The 14,350-nt window shown below is 43.8% G+C and overlaps 2 protein-coding genes across 3 annotated transcripts in view; one reads left to right on the forward strand and one right to left on the reverse strand.

Annotated features, from left to right (window-relative positions):
• Positions 1-291: 291 nt before the first annotated feature.
• On the reverse strand, positions 292-2,896 carry LOC128300319 (T-complex protein 1 subunit epsilon). Its single transcript, XM_053036339.1, has 3 exons — positions 2,784-2,896; positions 2,544-2,680; positions 292-2,259 (listed from the first exon to the last, which is right to left on the reverse strand). The coding sequence occupies exons 2-3, from the start codon at positions 2,649-2,651 to the stop codon at positions 745-747; spliced, it is 1,623 nt and encodes a 540-aa protein (XP_052892299.1). The 5' UTR covers positions 2,652-2,680; positions 2,784-2,896; the 3' UTR covers positions 292-744.
• A 320-nt stretch (positions 2,897-3,216) lies between these two features.
• LOC128300317 (TGF-beta receptor type-1) overlaps positions 3,217-14,350 on the forward strand; it is a 74,347-nt gene continuing 63,213 nt past the window's right edge. Inside the window, exons 1-2 of one of the 2 annotated variants that reach the window (XM_053036335.1) lie at positions 3,217-3,356; positions 6,170-6,902. In XM_053036335.1, the coding sequence (XP_052892295.1) occupies positions 6,644-6,902 (259 nt within the window). In that variant the 5' untranslated portion in view covers positions 3,217-3,356; positions 6,170-6,643. Of the gene's footprint in view, positions 3,357-3,402; positions 3,453-6,169; positions 6,903-14,350 lie in introns of those variants that run through there. The other variant, XM_053036336.1, reaches the window with a different exon arrangement.

Raw genomic sequence — 14,350 nt, forward strand, 5'->3', positions numbered from 1 at the left:
ACGTGTTTAGTAGTTAAAATACGACTTTTCTACGAGATTTTAAATTTTGTGCGTTGTTTTAAAAATGAACAGATATTTTTACAACCAAAGATAAAACAAAATCAGTGCAATTTACCTTTGCTGACTGCATTTTATTTACAACATGAACCAGCCTTTCGTATGATCAACTTGCAATTTTGCAATGACGTTGAATGACAGCTGTTGGAACAAAGGAAGATAAACAGGACATTGTTGTGGGTTTGAAATGCACAATTTATTCATGTTTTTATCAAATTTTTCAAAATTGTGGATTGCAAAGTTGTAAAATAATTCAAGCTGAAAAAGAAATAAACCACAAGCGTAAGGTCTAAAGGCTTCATAATTCGCTGTAGTAAGCTCAATGATGTTTTCGAACCTTATATAAATAGTACACATGCTTAATATTGGTATGGAAACATTTCCGTTTATTGTTTAAACGAGCATTAGGAAAGCGCTTAAGTGTTAAGTCCTTTTAAATCCTTTAGTGCGGGCGTATGTATGTGTGTGATTTGACCATGCAGGAGAGTACTTAGCAGCCTCATCTCGAAAAGAAATGCAGGCGATGCAACATGAGGAAAACTTAAAAGGAAAGGAAAGTATGCTTGTTCTCCGACCTGCCAAATGGTTTGTGTGTTAGTGAATGCAAGAACCTATCATAAGTGTTGCAGATGCGTGCGCGTTGTGTGAGAAATACGTAAGGAATATTCTCTCCTTCCCATTTCGAACTTAACGATCGGACGGGGTTCGCACATCATCGATTTTCAGAATCATCTTCACAAGCTGGGTAGCGAGAACAATCTGCTGTTTCTTCGAGTGCAGCGATTCGATCACGTGATGATCCTTCATGTCGGAATTGCCCGTCAGCATGCAGTCCACACCGAACGTGGAACTGTTCTCTGTTCCTTGGCGTGCCTTCAGCTCAGCCAGTGTTTCAATCGGCGAAAGGCCACTGTTCTCCGCCAGAGCCAATGGGATCGACTCGAGCGCAACACTAAATGAACGGAACGCATACTGCTCCAGCGTGGACAACTGGTCGGCTTCACGAGCCACCGCCAGGGAGCAGCTGATTTCTGCAGCACCACCACCATAGACGATACGCGAGTCACGAATCAACGAACGGACCACACATAGCGCATCGTGAATTGAGCGTTTCGCTTCCTCCGTAATCATCCGATTACCACCACGGATCAATACCGTAACGGCTCGCGTATTCTTACAGTCCTCAATCACCAGCATCTTGTTCGACGTCGTGCCGAAGCTTAACTCCCGAACAACACCTGCCGTTCCAAGTTTATCGGGCGTCAGCTCTTCAAACCGCGGCACAATCCTTCCACCGGTCGCAATAGCAATCAGCTCAATTTCTGGTCCACCAACCCAACGGACGGCGGGCAATTGCTGCTGTAGCAACAAATGGTTCGCCTCATCATCGAAGCCCCATTGACAGATGGCCAGGGTAGCACCGGCATCCTTCACCTGCTTTACCATCTCCAGGAACTTTTCCTGCTCGTACTCGCGCAACTTGCGGTAATCGTCCGCGGACGTCACATCGAGCTTATGCTTGGTCTTGGGCTTCGGTGGCTCGAACGGGCAGGTGAGAATCGCCAACTTCACGTCCTTCATCACGGTCGGCATCTGCGTGTGGCTCATTGTTTTATCCACCACCACACCCTTCACCAGACAGGTGTCCTCCATCCTTCCGCCCACCTTGCACTCCAGCTTGATCAGCTCGAAATTCACGTCCTTTTTCTCGAGGTCGGCCACCGTCAGTACGGCATCGACCGCAATTTCGGCCATCTGCCGGTGACACTTGTTCACGATCTTGCTGCCGAGCGTGGTCATGGCCACACGGATCAGAGGTTCCTTGTTGTCACGTGACACAGGGAAGGGTTGCGCGATCGTGTCCAGATGCTTCACGGCACACTGTGCGGCCAGTTCAAACCCATCCGCAATACGAATCGGATGAATGCCCCGATCGAGCAAGGATTCGGCTTGTTCGAGTAAAGCTCCCGCCAGCACAACGACACCCGTCGTTCCATCGCCGATTTCATTGTCTTGTGATTGACTGAGCTGTACCATCAGCTTACCAATTTCATGGTCCACATCCATCTCCTTCATGATTGTGGCACCATCGTTCGTGACCATGACATCACCGTCGCCACTGACCATCATCTTGTCCAAACCCTTCGGTCCGAGCGACGAACGAATGATGGAGGCAATCTGCTTCGCTGCCAAGATGTGACTCTGCGAGGAATTGGGTGCGTAGGTTGAACGAAAAAACAAAGTGAGGTTAGGTTTGATTGCGGTATTCCGGCTGTGTGTCGAAACAGTATTTTAACAAAGAAAATGACTACAAATGTGTCATTTTGCGGGGTATATCGAAGGATATCACCAGAAAATTAAATATCACGTGAATATATACAGAATAATCGCAACTTCTTTTGCAACACAACAGCATGATCAATTTGGGTAGACTCGGTCACGGGATGAATCACTGCAAGCGAAGCAACACCCGGACAGAATATTACCTTAATGGCCTCGTTGCCGGTTAACCGCTTCTGGTTCTCCTGGTCGCGGAGCACGATAAACGGGCGCCCATATTCGTCACAGGCAAACGTTCCCGGTAAGGACATCATCTTGAACGATTTTCTCCGCTACTAGCACACTGCAATTGCAGCGGGGTACAGAATGAAACAAACCACGTGAAATTAGTACTACATATGGCTCAATTTAATGAGACATGATTAAGCGACGAAACTGTAACATACCAAAAACGAAAAACGAACTGAGTCACACTTTTTGGGGAAATGAAAAACGAATTTTCCTTCCGGCAAAAAAGCAGAGTGTGGTCGACTGGCTGTTTCCACTCTTTCGGTTCGCGTGATTCTTTTTGTTGTTCTTTTTCCCCACTGACGGATGGTGGCTAAGTTTATATGACGGAGTGCAATACTGCGTTTTGGTTGGTTTCCTTCGGGTTTAATTAATTTTTAACCACGACCTGCACCATAATTGTAAAGAACTAAAATCTATAAAACAGATGTTGAAAAATATGTTGATGTTAGTTCACCGTTTTACTAGAATGGAATTGCAAGAAATAATAGTTTCGAACATGGACACGTTTTGCCTCTCTTCTAATTCCATCAGTGTATCTCGCTCTTTTTCGAACATGATGACGATTTGACAGATCCAGATGATAAAAAACAAACCCTAGCGCAACGAAACAAGCGACACACAACTCGCCTTTCGGTGAAATTGGGAGGCATTTTTCTATTGTTTTCCGATTCGTTGTTGCGTGCGGTTGCATCGTGAATGCACAGGTGAAGTGCCCTGCTGCCGTACAGGTGAAGTGAAACAACATTCTTTCCATGGTCCATGGTGTAAAGTGCGCAGAAAACGTGTTCGCAAAATTCAGGCGTCAAAATCGCGGAACATAAAAAGTGAGCAAAAATCAGCATTACTATGAAAAGGAGGAGTAGATAGAAAAAAGTGGGTTTCCATCTTTCGTCCGGAAGAAGAAAACGAGTGTTTATTCGTGTATTTGCGTAAAGCTGTGGAAAAGTTGCAACCCGATCAGCCTGCTTCGGGCCCGGGGCCCCCGTGGAAAGTGGTTTTGTGGTGCCAAAAAGGTGAAGGAAACTGCTTTTCTCGCAGCAGCGCCACGATTTCCACCCGGAATTTGGAGGGCAAAGCGCTCTCGATGTTGCTCAATGATGATGATAGGGTGAGATAGTGGCGTTTTATTGTTGGAGGTTAGTGTCGGAGTGGTTTTCGAGTGCGTATAGTGTTCTGTTTCGTAGCGAAAAGTGCGTGCGTGTGAGTGCGCGGGGGTTTAAAGAATTTATTCTTTTTGCAATCGTTTTCGGTAAATCGCTTGAAAGAGTTGGTTGTGTGCTATTGCTTTTTGACCGTGTCCGTGCCTGTACGTGTTCGTTGTGTGAGTGTGCGCGCGTGCCCATCTTGCGGAAGATTGCATATTTCCTCTTCCACCTCCGAGGTATGATGTTGGGTTAAATTCATTCCGTAGTCCAATGTTTACTGTGGTGGTTTAGAATTAGAACATTGTTCAATGCAAACATCCGCACCAAAAGTGTTTACTGTGTTTTAAATGCACCCTGGCGTTAATGTATTGTTGTTCCTTCAAATCTCATAAATCGTTGCAAGCTTTGATAAATTAGCGAATAATTTCGGTGGTAACTATGATTGCAGTGCCAAGGTTAATGGTATTATCTAGTGTTTGTTTAAGAGTTCGGTAAACGAAAACCGGAAGAAAACAAATGAAGCGGTTCCAAATGTTCATGAGGAAGTTTTGCGTTTCGTATGCATCAGCATAAGAAGGAATTCGGCTTCGGCTGCGTACAAAAAGTAATCGAAAATTGTGTGCGGATCATGTGCACAAACACTAGCGAAGTAAGAGGACTAGGCAGAGTAGCAGCACCCCAGCAGCAATAGAGATTTCGTACGCACGCATACCAGTTGACATTCCGCGTTTTCCGTTCTTGCCAGGGAGCAAGGGAACCGAGGGAAATGGTCCTCTTTTGGAGGATGGAAATACTGCCCTTTCTCTCGACCCTATCGTTTGCATTTCCTGCACCATGAGTTTGGATAATTTTCTTTGGTGCGTTTGCTCCAAAGTGGAGTTACGTCCAAGCGCGTGTGTTTGTCCGCCGGTTTCGATGTGTGCGTTAAAATGGTATCGAATTTTTGGATAAGAAAAATAGCATAGAGAGCAGACAATTTTCACTAGGGAAAAGGTGACGCCGATGAAATAATATTTTTTACCCTCGGAATTACGTGTCTATTAGTTTTTTTTCTCCAAAAATTACAACGGAGAATATATTTGTGGTAAAAATACTTCCGCACCCGGCATTTCACCCCCGGTTTCGGATGCTTCCTTTTCCGTTTCATCCCCTTTCTTTGCTAGTGTGAGTGTGTTCATAGTCCCTCCACCCCTCTTTTTAACACGCACACACACAACTGACGAAAAGCAACCCGGTATCCCCCCTACTCCACGCAAGCAAAGAAAAAGGATACACACCATCAGCGTAGGGTTCGCGCATGTGTGTTAGTGTTGAGGGTCCCCTTGCCTGCTGCTGCTCGTGTCCGTGCGTAGCTCCACTAAGGGACAGAGAGAGCAGTGAATGGTGTGAATGAAATTTTGGGAACACGGAACACGACACGAAACAGTGCTCCGGGTTTTCCGTCTCCGGTTTCTATTTTTTGGCCTTCCGTCGCCGCCACAACGGCGTTGTTGTTGTCGTTGTCGGTGTTGGGTGGAGGAAGTTCGAAGGATACTGACGCCTGTCCCGCGATGGCGGCGTGTTAGTGTTTTGCTGCCCGCGAGAATGCGAGGACCAACAAAATTGTGATCATACAAGCCATTTGCTACCCCTGGGTGGGAAATGTTTACCTTCATAGAGCGTTAATAATATTTTTTTCTTAAATTGTACTCTTAATTTGTGTAATGAAATAGAAAATCTAAAAATCACACCGTGTTCTTCCTCGGCCAAACGCATTCCACGCGTTGGAAGATTGAATAACGAGATTGATTGCAACCATTTTAGTGTGCATCTGTGTGCGTGCGTGGATAGTAAATCGAAAGTGGAAGATTAACGGTGGGCCGTGAAAATCCTTCTTTTTTTCGAGTGAGACACGCAAAAGTGAGCAAACAATACCATCGCAAACCCCAAAACCACGTAATCAGCTCACAGCTCGTTTTCCGTGATGGCATCCCGTTTGATTGTGTGTACGTTGCTGCACGTTACCTTCTGGGCGCTTGTATGTATGCAAGGCACTGCGTTGTTTACTAAAAATGTAGATTTGTGTCCCAAATCGACCGCATCCTAAGATATTTGTGCGTAAATATTAAGGGCGGTATGAGAAGTGTCGGTGGTGAGATAAATATCTCACCCAGCCAATTCGGAAGTGAGTAACGTGATCGATTCGATGTTCAGCAAAAAGTGATGTCAAATAAGGAATTTCCAACCCCGCCGGAAGTACATCCTGTGTGTGCATATTCTTTTGTTCCGCTTGGTGACTGTTGGCGAAAGCAAAAGTGTGATTTAAAACGTGAATTACAAAAATTAATGCATACATAGTTTGTGAGTTGTTCGACAGAAATATAGAAAGCGTAATAAAGCTTGTATTTAATTTTCAGTAAGGAGTGTATGTGTGTGAAAAGTGAGATATAATTAGTTGGAATTAGAATTGCCCACACGCGGAAGCAGCCCGCGAGCAAATTGATCATTATGTTGCTATACTGATTCCCAAACAAGAAAAAAAGTGTTCGGTTTTGGAAGCCGTCCAAGTGTTGAAACCGTGCAAAAGAGCATAACAAATCTTAAAAGAATAACAGGCAAAAAAGGTAATAAATAGTCCGCTACAGTGATACGCACGCAAAAAAACACACATACACCGCCGGCTGAGGTAGATGGCGGGGTGGGCGAAGCGAAAAAGTGGTGGCGAATAAAAATAAATAAAAGTGCTAATCTTTTCTGATGAGCAAAAATTGTCGGTGGTGCGATCGCGAGTTCGAAACGTCTTCGCCGCCGTTGCTGTGGTTCGTTTCCGGTCGCCGGTGGCCGCCGGCGAAACCGAGCCAGCAACCGTGAACCGGAGCAAAATCCCTCAAATGACGCAGATCGCAAGCATTACCACAGCGACGATCGTGATTGATCGTAAAGTGGAAAAACGTAGAGCAACCACCCGTGCCGGAACGATGTGGAACATTGCGGACGGGTTGGACGGTACGGTGGGGCACGCGGTGGCGGCAGCAATGAGAAGACGAAGAAGCCAGAATAGTCGGCGGTTGCACCAGTGGACGGTGCTGTCCGCCGCTACCATGATCCTGCTGTTGCTGCCGAGCATTAGCGATCGTAGCTCTGCCAAAGGTAAGTGGACGACACTCATAAAACAAAGTCTTGGAGGGTTTGGATTAGAGATGAGGTTTTGAGTCCTAACCGAGTTTGTTGTTAAGATACACCTTGTTGTTGTTTGACTGACACTTGATCTTCTTAGGGTTTCTTTCTAAGACTAAAACATAGTTTAACTGTGGTTTTCCACAAGTCGAACGTTGCTAAGACACACGTCCAACCACACTCACCGTTGTGTAAAGATTCGTGTTCACAGTTTGTGTTAACTGTGGAAATGCTCTTGACTTTCCGAAGTACGGCAGGAATTTGGTAAGAGTTTGATAGAAGTTTCAGTCTTTTGTGGAAATACAGTTTTTCATATTTTTAAAAGAGCAAGTTCGATAAGAGGTATCAAATGAGGCGACTCATAATAAAATTGACTGATAATATCTTCTAATTTATTTCTTTACAATCGCTTTCGATTTTTTTAATTTTTTCTTCCAATAACTCGCTTGAAATGCTGAATACATTACGAGCAAGAAAGGAATATGATTCTGCATCATTCAAATATTAACGACATTTCAGGCCGATTCATTATACGCCCAAATGTCGCATAATTAGGATATCTCGCACATTGTATCTAATTCTGGAACTACCTTCACTGGGTAGTTCTCATATAAAAGTAAGACGCTTACTACTAAAGCTGATACCAATTTGACTAATTCTAAGAACTGTTTAAATTCTACAATTAACAGACCATTGAACATTGAACATTGCACATTGATCTGTACGCTAATTAGTTTATTTTTGATTCTTACATTTTGAAATTATTACTGCGCAGTGGTTCTTATAACAGGACCTTCGTTTTCGACTCTACAAATATGATCGGTTGTGGTATCGCTATGACATAATGTCTAAATGGGAGATATATCCTGAATGGTGGATTCGGTGATCAAAGAAGTTCTCCTAAACCATTTTCGATAAAAATATATTAACACCCCTTTTACCATAACCATCGATAAGCCAATGCATAATCAAGCGCCGATAGATTGTAAAATCCCGACCACCATTACTACTAGCCCGATACGGCGAACGCCATTGCTCCGGCACGGTGAGCTTTATCGAAGCGCCAAATAAATAATGACCCCATGCTAATCACCCTTTTCCCTAATCAATCGCGAAGACGCGAATCGCCGTCGGACCGGAATGGGAATCGGTTTCGATTTCACTCGCCTGCAGCCTGCCTGCCTGCCTGCACCTGCCATCTCCTGGCAATCGAATCGGAATATCTTTCCGCTTTTCGCACGCCTGTTCTAATCCCGCCGTTGCGTCGCCAGACGTTTGCCGGTGACGATATTTTTAGCGATGACGGGTACGTCGATGGGCACGCACATTGTATCTAATTCTCCACATGGAAATGGATGTGCGTTTGTGTTGCGTGCGAGTGTTTGCGTGTGTGCGCCGTGTGACCCGCACGGGCACGGCTAGCTGTCAATCAGTCGGTAAGGGTGGTGGTTGTTTATTGTTCGACGTTGCTCATCATTAGGTGACATGCATTTTTATTTGTTGTTTTTTTTTCGCTGCTCGGTTCCATCCACCTGTGGTCATCAATAAATTCTGTGTTGTGTCTCTGGAAGTGTAGTCTCTCTTCACAAAGGGGTTAGTCCACTCAAAATGACATTTTTTACTGGTTCAGGTTGTTGTACGGAGTTTAAATAATGCATTCAAACTATTTACTTCGAAATGCGAGATTCGAGCATCTCGTTGATCTGGGATTGTGTTCCCATCCATCGTACTACCATGTTTTGGTTTTTCAAAAGCACTTCCGTTAGAGATTTCCTTTGCTGCATGTTTTTTTTGTTTTCGTCATACCAATTTGTCCATCGATAAGGATGTTGATATCTTATCTTGTGCTGTGTGTTTGTGGAGGAATGCGAAACCGAGTTCGCAGCATATGTCGTCTGCCCAGTTTTGTCCACGTCGCATTGTTGAAGTTACCGATAAATATGAGATTTCCTCATCATTTAGGGTCATAAATATTCCAGGATGTAGAAAATGCAATTAATCGTACCTAGAATATCGTTCAATTTAGTTTTAATCCGCTTATCGTAGCTGATCTACAAACATGGATGAAAATAAGGGCATGGTTGATTGTGTTAACTCATTGCTTATGGTGCAATTTTTATGAAACGTTCATGATTTTTAATGTTACCATTGGAGGATTCAACTCCGGTAGGATATTGCAAGTCAAACATCAAAGTGCCATAATCTTTTGTGTTGCTATTTTTGGTGGGACCCATCGGGAGGTATGGTATTATGAGCTTTTCATGCATAATAATTCCTAAACGTTTGTGTACAGAATTATAGATTTCGCACAACAATACTTCACAGAAATGGGAAGACAATTGCAATGTTAGCATTCCAACTTTGAATATCTGTTTGATCTTTCATGATCGTATCTGGACGGAAATGGATCGAACGCAAACCCGAGAAACGGGGTAGGAATAATATCTTAGCATTACTCATTCCTCTCACAACGGTTTCGCACCTCGTATTTTCTCTCCACATATGGAGTAGGTACTACACGATCAGATCGGTAGTAGATGATCAGACGGTCGAAACGAGATGCAAGTAACGTCCAACCGGGACGAATGAACTGCAATGACCCAGTTTCTGACGCGAACCCTCCTGGCTTGGTTGTCGAAGTGCCAGACACAGCTCTATCTTGAGATCTGTACCAACGTTCACTAGTTGAATGGTGTGAACCGTAACCGCAGTACGCCAGTCGAGCCCGGGGAACGCGGGTGGACTTCGATTGCATCTTGCCAGCAAGAATGCACGTGTCGAGTGCATGTGCGTGCGTGCAAGCGCAAACGTGCCAATCGGTTTGCAAACGGAAGCAGTCGCAGTCGCGATAGCAGCAGCTTCATCATCGGTCAACTAATGCGCTCCGGCGAGCGGGGGTTGAAGTGCAATTGAAGCGATCGTGACCAATTGTTTTGTAGGCCTTGCAGTTACATGAACAGCGGCTTGGAGAAGGACTATAATTCCGATACTTTCGTATCGATGATTGCAAATATTCCAAAGCAGCTTGATCATTTTTTAATTAATCTGCAATTGGGCGAACAACTTTCGCACACAAAAAAAAAAAAAAGCAAGAAACGTCTAGCCTCGCGGTAAACGAACGAAAACATTCAACAGGCGCAAACCGTATCACCGTATGCGCGGTTTTCCAAGTTGCTGCCCGCACACTGCACATTTCGTCACCGGCACAAATTCCGACGGTATTTTATTTCCCTTCCGAACGGGTGTATGCGCATGTGTGTGCTGCCATGTACGGCAATGTCTAGTTCATAAATCGATCGAAATCCGTCGCAGCCAAAAAATGCAAATGTCTGCAAGTTGGGCCGCTAGCGCTCGAGTCGCGAGTTCAGCGAGTGTTTTTTTTGGGGCGGCTGTTGTGTAGAAAGTGATCGTCGAAACCAGGGAGGCAGAGTGTTGATCGTCTAAATGGGAAACAGGTTTTCGGCAGACGGCAGCTGTCTGGTCTTGGTCTGCATTCACACACGCACTCGCCTCCCCGTTCGTTAGGGGTGTGTTTGTCTCTCTTTCGCTAGTCTCCTCGCCAGTCTCGCTAAGGGTTTGTGGCTTTTTCCCACCGTAGCCGTCGTTGTCTTTGCCGTGTGTCTAGCTTTGCTGTGGTGACGATCGCGCCTAGACCGGCTTTCCGAGGGCACATTTGTTATGTAGACGGTGTAGTTATATGCGCGCAGACTGTGCGGCTCTGCTGCCTGAACGTTGCGACGGAATGTAGGAAGGGTAAGCTTATGATGGTAATAGGAAAATGTGGCATATTTCAACATATTTGTCTGTGCATCACGTTAGACGATCGCGACGAGACGATGTTGTTCTTGCTGCTCTTGATGCAATTGTGATAGGGTTGTAAGGGTTTTGGATAAGTTTGTTACAGCCGTAAAATGCTCTGGTGTGAGTTTTATTGATGCAAATTTTTAAGTTTTCTTTAGTGACAACAATTTTTTTTATATACGTTGTCTATTATATTCGTGTGATTTATGGAAATAACATGCGTGAACAAATAAAGGAAGTCTTTTTTTAAAGTTACAGTAATACATTGAGCAAATGTAACTGAAGCATGTACAATTATAAGTTAAAGCGTCAATTGATATCGAATTACGTGCACATTTTAGTGAATGGCATATGTAGGGGACTTTTATAGTTAAGATTTAAACCCTGTTGGTGTTTTGTATATAACGGTGATTTATGATGGGATTAACAAAAATCAATAATATAGGAATTTGGTATTTTGTTTAGTACCAAACTACTGAGGTTTCATGAAAATTCATGTTAATAAGATAAACAAAGTAAATAAATCGAACAAATAACAATAATCGTTTGAATCTTGGTCATTCCCTCTACTGTACATGCGTTTATCACATTCGTTTGCGGGATTCAATAATGTGTGCTCGCTGTATTCTATCCATTGCGGTTAACTACACTACTCGTTTGTGAGCAATCGCTGTCTTTCTGTAAGTATCAATATTTAAGCATTGCTCATTTTTATTATGATTCAATCTCATAAAGACTAACCTCCTTAATCCCATTCCCAGACAGAGACAATCGAATTGAACCCTTCTCTTGGCCCCGCGTACGATGCGCGTTCCGGGTCTCGTAACCGGTAGGAGATCGAACACGTCATTTCGGTCGTCAATATACGAGGGTGATGGATTGTTTATGCACCTTGAGAAAGGAGGTATGACAAACGACAACGAATTGGGGTCGCCACAATGTTTGCGCAAAGTCTGCGCAACAATGATGGATTGCAGCAAGGAGGGAAGTGGGAGAGTGGGGGGAGGAGTGGTGTTTGGAAGGCGGTGGATTATTCTTACGGTCGATACTTTCTCTTACCGGGGCGCGAGAAACTGGTTATAATTGAAAAATGATTATTTTAAACATTTGCTTTTCATTAAATTAGATTCCGCGGTGGTGATGGTGGAACTAAGCTGATAAAGTGGCATCAAAAAAAATTGTTTTGTAATTTATTTGAATCATATTTTTATCACGCTCCAATATTGTGCGCCATACGGTCACCAAGGTATGAAAGTCATCTTTGTTGCGAAGGTAATCCACTACGACGCGACAACGGTGGTGGGCATATGTTCAAGGATCACTTCCACTTGTCTTGAGACGTATGACAAATTGGTCGGATTGTCTGAATACGATGCGCGAATAATTCATTTTTGAACCATAAGGTTGTCCGTGGTTGGTTGGTGTTTTACATTTTGATGTACAAATTATTTTTTCAATTCTAAAGTACTTTTTTTAAACATCAGTTCATATTACTTTACAAAAAAAAACATTATGTTCTTTACGGACAGTAACATTACTTTTGAAAACAAACGCAAAGAAATCGCCACTATAAATAACATAATCTTTACTTTCTTCTCCCGTGAGAGGATCGTTTGAGTGGGTCGTTTGGAAGATTAATACTAATAGCGTCTAATTAATCTCAAACCAATTACGATTACGATTGCATTCCATTCTTGGCCAACCCAAACCGCGTCCCGGCCTCCTGACACCTTCCCGCCATCCGATAGCCCACATAAATCGGCAACCCTGCCAAGGTTTAACGACCACCATCGATGCAACGCTGATGCAAATCAATTAAGCTCGCCTGCCTTCATTCGTCTTCAGCTTCCCTTTTCGGTGGATGGGAGGAAAAGGAGAGGTACGGTGAGAAGGTTTCGGAAGGTTGCTCATTTCCTTGTTAGTACAGCCATCAATCGAAACCAATCATGAACACAAATCGCCTTCGCGCGTTGGCGTGTGCTTGTGAAGTAAAACAAAGCGAAAGAGCAACAAAAAAAAATGTACACGGACGGCAAATGAACTGCTGCTGCAGGTTCTTACGTTGGGGGTTTTCATTTACCCCACTGCATTACCACCATCTCGATCCTATCCCAGGGCATTCCATTGGTACTAGTTTGCAATTACTGCTTTCGCCTTTAGTGGATGAAGGAAGAAAACGTAAATAGAGAATGGAATTCCGCTTACACTTGTAGACGGTTGTGTGTCACAGGATGGAGAAGCATGATGGTATAAAGCGGTGATCCTATGATGTTGTTGTTGATTGTGTCTCACTGGTAATTTTAGGTTATTTATTCGCCCTTCCGACACATTTTTGACATCTTTAGTGCATCAATTTGAGGTTGTAAAACGTTTTTTCGTTCGTAAACGTTCATCAGGAATGAAAATGGTTATGATGAAAAAAAATCCGACACTTCCGACACATTGTTTCATCTATCTGTCGCGAGTGTTACAACCGTCTTTTCTGTTATCCAAGCCACCTGAATATAATTTCGAGTTCTTTTTTAATAAAAAACGAACATTGCCAGAAGAAGCATGATGATGTCACTTTTTGTTTGCAATGCAACCCGCTAATGGTGCAAGTGCATTCATTCATAATCAATTTAGTTCTTATCTTTTTCAAGGGTACGGCTCGCCACGGTGTTCGTGTTTCGGGTTTGAAATCAATGCATTTATTGCCCTTTTATTTTGCACCCTCGCCGAAACTGATGAAGGTGACTTCAACAAAAAAAAAGGGAACGCGACTGTTTGTGTATCGCTCGCACGACCTGTTTGTTTGTTCGAATTGCACCCCTCTGCCCGTTCGCTTTCCACGCTCACCGTTTGTTTATTTGTTTTCATAAGGCAACGCACCGTCGCTTTCCTTGCCCGTGCCTTCCCGTCCGTCCGTCCGCACCTGTTTGATCCGGTGGCATAGAGTATTTTAATTTGCGATGCTATTTTAATTATTGCTCTGTTCTTTTTGCCGGCACGCCCGCTGTATGCTGCACAAACACCGCATATGCAACAATCATGTCTCAGTTGTGTGGTAGTGTGGTAGTGTGTGGCGTCTGTACTGTATCGGGAGAGAAAATTCGCTTAAAAAAGGGCCAACAAAACAGCAACAAACACCGTCGATGGCGGAGGGCGGAGGGCGGAACAGGAAGAGCTTGGAAGGTATCCCATAACGTATCAAATTATATGGCAAACTAATTGAAACAATTATTAGTCGAGTGGAGAGTGCTAGTTTGTGCGCATATATACTGGTCCGGTTGTGATTGGAGTTCATCCGCTCTGGAGGTTGGTTGGTACTGTTACGATTTAATTGAATGCGGGATGGATTTCGAGCGAAAAAAAAGGTGATTTGTTTTGCGTTTTGTGTGTGGCCTTTTAATGCGATCGTTTTAGGTGGGTGCATTGTCGAACCAATGGGCTGCGGTTTAATTGATATCGTGCGTCTTCTGGTGGTTTTAAGTGAGCTAGTAAATTAATTTTACAGCTTTAAGTGTATTGATTTAAAATGCAAATCAAAGTCCGATCGTTAAGTAGTGCCTGTGGCACAATGAAAAGAAAAACAAAATCATACTCTCTGGGCTTTGTTTTGTCTAAAGGGAAACGATCGA

The sequence above is a fragment of the Anopheles moucheti genome, chromosome 3 (assembly GCF_943734755.1).
Source record: "Anopheles moucheti chromosome 3, idAnoMoucSN_F20_07, whole genome shotgun sequence".
Taxonomy (NCBI): Eukaryota; Metazoa; Arthropoda; class Insecta; order Diptera; family Culicidae; genus Anopheles; species Anopheles moucheti.